Below are 9,283 nucleotides of genomic sequence, written 5' to 3'. Positions count from 1 at the left end.
CAGCAGCAGCAGCAGCTGCTGCTGCTGCTGCTGCTGCTGCTGCGGAGGGCGAGGAGGGCGAGGGGGGGCCCACGCTGGCGAGCCCGGGGGCCCCCTCGGAGGCCCTGAAGGCACTGCTGCAGAGCGCAGCAGTGCGGCGCGCAGTGTCTCTAAAGGGACAGTTTAGAGACTCCCAAAGGGCCCACCAAGTCGACAAAGTTCAGTTTGATGTTTTGGGAAAAGAAGAAATTTCGCAACTTTCCCAACTGGAAGTGGTCAACCGCGAGCTGTACGTACACCTCACCAACACCCCCCACCCCTTCGGCGTCCTCGACCTGCGCCTCGGTCAGCCCCGCTCCCGCCGCAGCCAGGGTTTAGGGTTTAGGGTTTAGGGTTTAGGGTTTGGGGTTTGGGGTTTCGACGAGGGGCTGGGGTAGGGCGTTTAGGGTTGGAGAGAGGGTTTACGGTTTGGGGGTTCAACGAGGGTTTGGGGGTCGGGGTTTCAACGAGGGTTTGGGGTTTTACGGAGGGTTTGGGGTTTCCTCTAAGCTTTAGGGTTTAGGGTTTAGGGTTTGGTGTTTAGGGTTTAGGGTTTAGGGTTTACTCGACTAAAGCTGTTCTATTTTTCGTCCTTTTATTTCTTTTCGGGCTGCTGTTGCTGGCCTTCTTTTTGTCGCTTTTTTTTGTTTCTTTGTGTCTTATTTTTGCCCCTTTTTGTCTCTCTTGTCTCCTTTTTGTCTCCTTTTTGTCTCTTTTTTTCGTCTTTTTTCCCTCTTTTGTGTCTCCGTTTGCGTCTCCTTGGTGTCTCTTTTGTGTCTCTTTTGTGTCTCCTTGTTTTATGTCTTTTTTGTGTCTCTTTTGTGTCTCTTTGGTGTCTCTTTTGTGTGTCTTTGTCTTACGTCTTTTTATCTTTTGTGTTTCGTGCTTTTGCCTCTTTTTTGTCTCTTCTCCGTCTCTTTTTTGTCCCTCTTGTCTCTTCTTGTCTCCAATTGCCTCCATCTCCACTTGTCTCTATTTATCTCCAATTGTCTCCTTTTGCCTCCAATTGTCTCCTCCTGTCTCCAGTTGTCTCCAGCACTTTCTACTGTCTCGTTTGTCTGCATTGTCTCCACAGGTCCAAGTGAATTTGTTGTCTCCTTTGTCTCCATTATCTCCATTATCTCCATTACCTTTACTGTCTCCTTTTTTCTCCTTCATCTCCATTATCTTCACTGTCTCCCTTATCTCCATTGTCTCCATTTCTTCTTCACTGTCTCCATTTTCTTCACTGTCTCCTTTTTTCTCAATTGTCTCTATTATCTCCATTGTCTCCATTATCCCCATTATCTCCGTTATCTCCATTAACTCCATTATCTCCATATTCTTTACTGTCTCCTTTTCTCTGCACTGCCTCCATTATCTTTACTGTCTCCTTTGTCTCCATTATCTCCATTATCTTTACTGTCTCCTTTGTGTTCTCTCCACCGTCTCTTTTGTCTCTCTTCTCTTTACTGTCTCCATTATCTTTACTGTCTTCATTATCTCAACTGTCTCCATTGTTTTAAATGTCTCCATTATTTTAAATGTCTCCATTATTTTTAATGTCTCCATTACTTCAACTGTCTCCATTTTCTTTACTCTCTCCATTATCATAACAGCATCTTTCCTGTCTCCTTTTCTTTCCCGCCTCCTTTTCTTCACTGTCTCGTTTTCTGTACTGTCTCCTTTCCTTTATTGTCTCCTTTTCTTTACTGTCTCCTTTATCTTAACAGCATCTTTGCTGTCTCCTTTTCCTCACTGTCTCCATTATCTTCGCGGTCTTCACTGCCAAACGCTGAACTAATGCGTTAAACAAACTAATTAATGCATTAAACGAACAACAAATAAACAAATACACAAATAAACAAACAACAAATAAACAAATAAACAATTAGACAAGCAGACGAACAATTAAACAAACAAACAACGAATCAACCAAACAAACACCCAAGTAAAACGAACAACCAACCAACCAACCAAACAAACAAACAAACAATGAAACAAACAATTGAACAAACAATTAAATGAAAAACAATTAAACAAATAATAAACAAACAAACAAACAAATGAGAGAATTGTTTTGTTTCAGGTCCCAACAGGAACGACTCGGTGTGCCAAACCTGCGGGAACTCTTTGCTGAGTTGCGGGGGCCACTGGGGCCACTGCAGTTTAAGTGTCCCCGTTTTTCACTGCGGATATTTGAAACATTTGATTCAAATTCTTTATTGCATTTGCAAGAAGTGCGGGGCCCTTTTGCTGTCTCCGGAGGCGCGGGCGCGGGCCCTGCAGCGCATGCGCCGCCACAAAGAAGACCCGATTGCCAAAAAGGCCCTTTTTCGAAAAACTGTCTCCGAATGCAAAAGAGTCTCCAAGTGTCTCCTTTGCGACGCGCCGCAGGGCGTGCTGCGCAAAGTCGTGCGCCCCGTGCTGGACCAGTTCATGAAGCTGCGGCACGTGACCAAGCAGCCGCGCGCTGCTGCTGCTGCTGCTGCTGCTGCTGCAGCGGGGGGCGGCGCAGCAGCAGCAGCGGCGCAGCAGGAGGAGGACCTGCACCCGCTGCGGGTGCAGCAGCTGCTGCAGCGGCTGCGGCCGGGGGACTGCGAAGTGCTGGACGTGGTGTCTCCGTGGAAGCTGCTGCTGCAGCAGCTGCCGGTGCCGCCGAACTGTCTCCGTCCCTCTGTCTCCGTCGGCGAACAGGGCTCCAACGAAGACGACTTGACTTGCGTTTTGGCGGAGATAGTGGAGATAAACGGGGCCCTGCGGGGCCTCGCAGCAGCGGGGGGCCCCCCGGGGCAGTTCGTGGGTCTGTGGGAGCTGCTGCAGCTGCAGGTGACGCTGCTGCTGAACTCGGAGGCGCCGGCGGTGCAGCAGCTGGTGGGGCGCAGCAGCAGCAGCAGCAGCAGCAGGGCGGGGCGGGGCCTGTGCCAGCGGCTGAAGGGCAAGGAGGGCCGCTTCCGGGGCAACTTGTCGGGGAAGCGCGTGGACTTCTCGGGGCGGACGGTGATATCTCCAGACCCTAATTTAGAGGTTTACGAAGTGGCGGTCCCCGAGTGGATGGCGCGGCGGCTGACCTTCCCGGAGACAGTCTGTCCCCTTTCTGCAGCAGGCCTCCGCGCCGCAGTGCAGCGCGGCTGCGACGGCTGGCCCGGGGCCTGCTACGTGCACAAGAGAGACGGCAGCAAGTGCAGTCTCCGTTTCGCGAACCGGAGACTGGCGGCGGAGCACTTGGAGACAGGAGACACCGTGGAGAGACACTTGCGCGACGGAGACATTGTGCTCTTCAACAGGCAGCCCTCTCTCCACCGCCTCAGCCTCATGGCCTTCAGGGCCAAGGTGATGGCGGGGAGGACTTTGAGGTTTAATGAAAGTGTGTGTTCTCCCTTCAACGCGGACTTCGACGGAGACGAAATGAACTTGCATGTCCCCCAGACGCAGGAGGCCCGCGCGGAGGCCCTGTGTCTCCTCGGAGTTGTCTCCAACTTGCAGACCCCGAAGAACGGAGACCCGCTGGTGGCGGCCACGCAGGACTTTCTGTCTTGTTGGTACTTGCTGACCCACAAAGACACTTTTCTTTCCAGAAAAGCTTTTGCGCAACTTTGCGCTGCATGCACCGATGCAGCAGCAGCAGTGCAGCTGCCGCCGCCCGCGCTGCTGCTGCCGCAGGAGCTGTGGACGGGCAAGCAGCTGCTCGCCGTGCTGCTGCGGCCCCGCAGAGACACTTTCGCCGTCCTCAACTTCGAGGCCCCCGAAAGGGACTTCAGCCCCAACTGTCTCCTTCCAACTGTCCCCTTCTTCATGTGCCCCAACGACGCCTACGTCGTCGTCCGCAACTCCGAACTTCTCGCCGGCTGCATCGGAAAAAAAGTCCTCGGAGTCCGCCCTGCACTCCTCCGCCTTTGCTGCACCTTTGCTGCGCCTTTGCTGCACCTTTGCTGCACCTTTGCTGCGCCTTTGCTGCACCTTTGCTGCGCATTTGGGGACTTCTTGGTGTGGCTTTTGTTCTTCGGCGGTTGCTGCTTTGCTGCTGCTTTGCTGCTGTTTTGGGGACTTGTTGGCGTGGCTTTTGCTGCTGCTTTGTTGCTCTTTCGTTGCTGTTTTGCGGACTTCTTGGTGTGGCTTTTGCTGTTCTGCTGCTGCTGTTTTGCTGCTGTTTTGGGGATTTGTTGGTATCGTTTTTGCTGCGTTTTTGGGGACTTTTGGGGGCTTTTTTGGGAGTTCTTGGGGCCCCCTTTGCTGCTTTTTCGGGAGTTCTTGCTGCTCTCTTGGGGATCTTTCGCTGCTGTTTTGCTGCTGTTTTGCTGCTCTTTTTGCTGCTCTTTGGGGACATTTTGGGATTTTCTTTTTATGTTTTTGCCTCATCTGAGAGATTCTTTTCGGGCTTTTACTTCGCACAGCAAATGTTGTCTTTTTGTCTCTTTTTTCCTTTTAAACTCTCTTCTTTTTCTTCCTTCCCGTGTCTCTTTTTGTCTCCTTTTTTGTCTCTCCTTTTTTGTCTCTCCTTTTTTGTCTCTCCTTTTTTGTCTCCTTTTTTGTCTCCTTTTTTCTCTTTTTTTGTTTCCTATTCCTCTCCGTTTCAATTCCATCAATCTCCATCAATCTCATCAGTCTCCTGTCCCATTTTTCTCCATCTGTCTCCACCTGTCTCCGTCTGTCTCCATTTGTCTCCATCTGTCTCCTTAATTCCCTCACCTCATCTGTCTCTTCTTGTCTCTGTCTCTTCTTGTCTCTGTCTCTTCTTGTCTCTGTCTCTTCTTGTCTCTGTCTCTTCTTGTCACTGTCTCTTCTTGTCTCTGTCTCTTCTTGTCTCTGTCTCTTCTTGTCTCTGTCTCTTCTTGTCACTGTCTCTTCTTGTCTCTGTCTCTTCTTGTCTCTGTCTCTTCTTGTCTCTGTCTCTTCTTGTCTCTCTTTTGTTTCTGTCCCTTCTGTCTCTTCTGTCTCCTCCTGTCTCCTCCTGTCTCCTCCTGCCTCCTTCTGTCTCCTCCTGTCTCCTTCCGTCTCCTTCTGTCTCCTCCTGTCTCCTCCTGTCTCCTACTGCCTCCTTCTGTCGCCTATCTCCGCATCTGTCTCTTCCACCTCCATCTCCATCTCCACAACTTCTTCTCCATCTCCCTATCTCTCAATCTGTCTCCACGTCAATCTGTCTCCACGTCAATCTGTCTCTCCTGTCTCTCTTGTCTCTTTTGTCTCTTCTATCTCCTTCTGTTTCCTTCTGTCTCCTTTTGTCTTTTTTGTCTCTGTTGTCTCTTTTGTCTCTTTTGTCTGGGTCTCCTTTTGTCTGTCTCTTCCATCTCCATCTCCATCTCCCAATCTCTTTCAGACTCTCTCCATCTCTCTAAATTTGTCTGCATCTAAATTTGTCTGCATCTAAATTTGTCTGCATCTAAATTTGTCTGCATCTAAATTTGTCTCCTCCTCTGTCTCCTGTTGTCTCCTTTTGAGGACTCCAAGCAGAGTTTCTTTGACCCCTTAGTGAGAGACAACTCTCCCTCTCTCGCTGCTGCATGGACCTGTCTCTTTTTGTCTCCTTTTGTCTGTTTTTGTCCGTTTTTGTCTGCTTTTGTCTCTTTTGTCTCCTTGCAAACCTTTCAGGATTCAAAACACAGTCTCTTCTACCACTTAATAAAAGCCAACTCCCCCTGTTGGTGCTGCACGCGCGTGTCTCCTTGTGTCTCCTTTTGAACACTCCGGGAGTCAAAAGATGGCGTTTGTGGCACTTAAGGCGCCCCCTGTTGGTGCTGCACGCGCGTGTCTCCTTGTGTCTCCTTTTGAACATTCCGGGAGTCAAAAGATGGCGTTTGTGCACGTGAGGAGAGCGAAGTGGCGCTGAGCAGCTGGTGCGTGCATGCGTCTCCGTTGTCTTTCGCGGGCGAGGCCCGGAAAAAGTGTCTCCTTTTGTCCCTTCGCCCCCGCAGGACTCCAAGCACGGCCTCTTCTACCACCTAATAAGAGACAACTCCGCGGCGCTGGCGGCCGCGTGCCTGGGCCGCGTGGCGCGGGTCTGCGCGCGGTGGTTCGCGAGCTACGGGTTCACGATGGGGCTGGACGACGTGTCTCCAAGTGTCTCCTTGGAGACAGCGAAGGAGACACTTTTGGCGCGCGCGGCAGAGGCGATCCGCGGCGAGGCCGCGCGCTTCGCGCGCGGCTGCATGCAGCCCCACCCCGGCTGCTCGCTGGAGGAGACACTCGAGCTGCGGACCAAGAAAATCCTGGACGACCTGCGCAACTCCGCGGGCCAGGTCTGCAGCCAGCTGCTGTCTCCTTTCAACAAGCCGGGGATAATGTTCCGCTCGGGGGCCAAGGGGGCCCTGATAAACATTGCGCAGATGGTTGCATGCGTGGGGCAGCAGAACGTGGCCGGCCGCAGGGTCTCCGCGGGATTCGGAGACAGGACGCTCCCGCTCTTCAAGCGCCAAGCGCCCGAGCCCCGCAGCCGCGGCTTTGTCTCCAACTCTTTCTTCTCCGGACTGTCTCCCGACGAGTTCTTTTTCCACACCATGTCTGGCCGCGAGGGCCTCGTGGACACCGCCGTCAAGACTGCGGAGACGGGCTACATGCAGCGCAGGCTCATGAAGGTCCGCGGAGACACTTCCGAGGGACACTTCCGCGGGCGGGGGGGACACTTCCGCGGGCGGGGGGGACACTTCCAGGGGCGGGAGGGGACACTTCCAGGGGCGGGGGGAGACACTTGCAGGGGCGGGAGGGGACACTTGCGCGGGGGGAGACACTTGCAGGGGCGGGAGGGGACACTTCCAGGGGCGGGGGGAGACACTTGCGCGGGGGGAGACACTTGCGCGGGGGGAGACACTTGCAGAGGCGGGAGGGGACACTTGCAGACAGCACACACGGGGGGAGACACTTGCAGACACAACAGGGTGTAGAGAAGGAGACACTTGCAGACACAGAAGGAGACACTTGCAGACACAGAAGGAGACACTTGCAGACACAGAAGGAGACACTTGCAGACACAGAAGGAGACACTTGCAGACACAGAAGGAGACACTTGCAGACACAGGCTCATAAAGGTCAGAAGGAGACACTTGCAGACACGGTGTAGAGAAGGAGACAGACACTTGCAGACAGCAACACAGTGTGGAGAAGGAGACACTGGAGACACAGACGGAGACACTTGCAGGCGGCAACGGAGTGGTAGAGAAGGAGACACGTGGAGACAGCAACACAGTGCGGAGAAGCAGACACTCGGAGACACTAAAGAGAAGGAGACACTTGCGACACAGAAGGAGACACTTGGGGACACAAAAGAGTGCTAGAGAAGGAGACAGTTGGAGACGGCGAAAGGGCGGTACAGAAGGAGACAGCTGGAGACAGCAACAGAGTGGTAGAGAAGGAGACACTTGGGAGGAAGGGGGGGGCAGTTGGAGACAGGGGGAAACAGTTGGGAGACAGAAGGAGAGTGATAGAGAAGAAGACAGTTTGGAGACAGGAGGAGACAGTTGGGAAAAGGGAGGAGACAGTTTGGAGGCAGGAGACAGTTTGGAGGCGAAAGGAGACAGTTTGGAGACGGAAGGGGACAGTTTGAAAGGAGACAGAAGGAGAGTCTTAGAGGAGAAGATAGTTTGGTAAAGAGATGGTGGAGACTGTTTTAAATAGAGACAGGTGGAGACAGTTTTGAAAGGAGACAGTTTTGAAAGGAGACAAGTGGAGACTGTTAGAGAGGGAGACAGAAGGAGACTGTTTGGAAAGGAGACAGTTTTAAAAGGAGATGGGTGGAGACTTTTTGACAAGGAGACAGTTTGGAGAGGAGACAGACGGAGACAGTTTGAAAGGGAGACAGTTTTAAGTGGAGATAGGTGGAAACAGTTAGAGAAGGAGACAGGTGGAGACAGTTTGGAAAGAAGGTAGTTTTGAAAGGAGACAGTTGGAGACTGTTTTAATAGGAGACCGTTGGAGACTGTTTTAATAGGAGACATTTTGAGAAGGAGACAGTTTTGAAGGGAGACAGTTGGAGACAGTTTGGAAAGGAGACCGTTTGATAGAGAGAGAGTGGAGACTGTTAGAAAAGGAGACAGGCGGAGAGTGTTTTAAATAGAGACAGGTGGAGACAGTTTTAAAAGGAGACAGTTTTAAAAGGAGAGAGTTTTAAGAGGAGACAGTTTTAAAACGAGACAGTTTTAAAACGAGACAGTTTTAAGAGGAGGCAGTTTTACAAGGAGGTAGTTTTACAAGGAGGCAGTTTTACAAGGAGACAATCTTAAAAGGAGACAGTTCTAAAAGGAGTCAGATGGAGACTGTTTGGAAAGGAGATGGCTGGAGACTGTTTGGAAAGGAGATAGTTGGAGACAGTTTGGAAAGGAGATAGTTGGAGACAGTTTGGAAAGGAGATAGTTGGAGACAGTTTGGAAAGGAGATAGTTGGAGACAGTTTGGAAAGGAGATAGTTGGAGACAGTTTGGAAAGGAGATAGTTGGAGACTGTTTTAAATAGAGACAAGTGGAGACAGTTTGAAAAGGAGACAGTTAGGAGAGGGGACAGGTGGAAGGGGGGACAGTTGGAAGAGGAGACAGTTGGAAGAGGAGACAGTTGGGAGAGGAGACAGAAGAAGAGACAGTTGGAAGGAGACAGATAGAAGAAGAGACACATAGAAGAGGAGACAGATAAAAGGAGACAGATAGGAGGAGACAGATGAAGGGAGACAGACAAAAGGACACAGATAAGATGAGGCGGATAAAAGGAGACAGATATGAAGGGACAGATTGAAGGAGACAGATGAGGGGGCGGGAGGAGATAGGGGATGGGAGATTGGAGGAGACAGATCAAAAGAGACAGCTCAGAGGAGATAGATCAAGGAAGACACATAAGGAGACAGATCAAAAGAGACAGATCAAAGGAGACAGTTCAAAGGAGACAGATGAGGGCCTGATAAGGAAGTAGAGAAGGAGACTGATAAAAGGAGACAGATAAGGAGACACATAAGGAGACAGATAAAGAGACAGATAAAGAGCCCCCTAAAGAGCCCCCTAAGGAGGCAGCAAAGAGGCAGCAAAGAGGCAGGAAAGAGGCACCTAAAGGGCCACCTAAAGAGCCAGCAAAGGGGCGGCAAGGGCACGGAGACAGCGAACTTGCGAAGGAGACAGCGCTGCTGCTGCAGGCCCTGGAGGACTTGTGCGTCAAGTACGACCACACGGTGCGCACCAGCGACGGCCAGGTTGTCCAGTTCCTCTACGGAGACGACGGGCTCAACCCGCTTTTCATGGAGACCCGGAGGGGCCCCGCGGACCTCGACAAGGTCTTCGCCCACGTCTCCTCCCTCATCCGAGTCCCCTTCCTCC

At 51.8% G+C, this 9,283-nt stretch overlaps 2 protein-coding genes across 2 annotated transcripts; one reads left to right on the top strand and one right to left on the bottom strand.

The window, feature by feature from the left end:
* Nucleotides 1–990: 990 nt before the first annotated feature.
* Nucleotides 991–1,329, bottom strand: ETH_00011760 (uncharacterized protein; the record flags this gene model as incomplete). The annotated part of the gene is made up of 1 exon (XM_013376563.1): nucleotides 991–1,329. One exon carries the CDS (start codon nucleotides 1,327–1,329, stop codon nucleotides 991–993), a length of 339 nt encoding a protein of 112 aa, XP_013232017.1.
* A 960-nt stretch (nucleotides 1,330–2,289) lies between these two features.
* ETH_00011755 (DNA-directed RNA polymerase III largest subunit, putative) lies at nucleotides 2,290–6,875 on the top strand (the record flags this gene model as incomplete). Its single annotated transcript, XM_013376562.1, has 2 exons — nucleotides 2,290–3,870; nucleotides 5,910–6,875. The coding sequence occupies 2 exons, from the start codon at nucleotides 2,290–2,292 to the stop codon at nucleotides 6,873–6,875; spliced, it is 2,547 nt and encodes an 848-aa protein (XP_013232016.1).
* Between the last annotated feature and the right edge of the window lie 2,408 nt (nucleotides 6,876–9,283).

The sequence above is a fragment of the Eimeria tenella genome, genomic scaffold (genome assembly GCF_000499545.2).
Source record: "Eimeria tenella Houghton genomic scaffold, Eth_scaff37, whole genome shotgun sequence".
In the NCBI taxonomy this organism is placed as follows: Eukaryota; Apicomplexa; class Conoidasida; order Eucoccidiorida; family Eimeriidae; genus Eimeria; species Eimeria tenella.
This window is presented reverse-complemented; position numbering and strand designations above follow the sequence as displayed.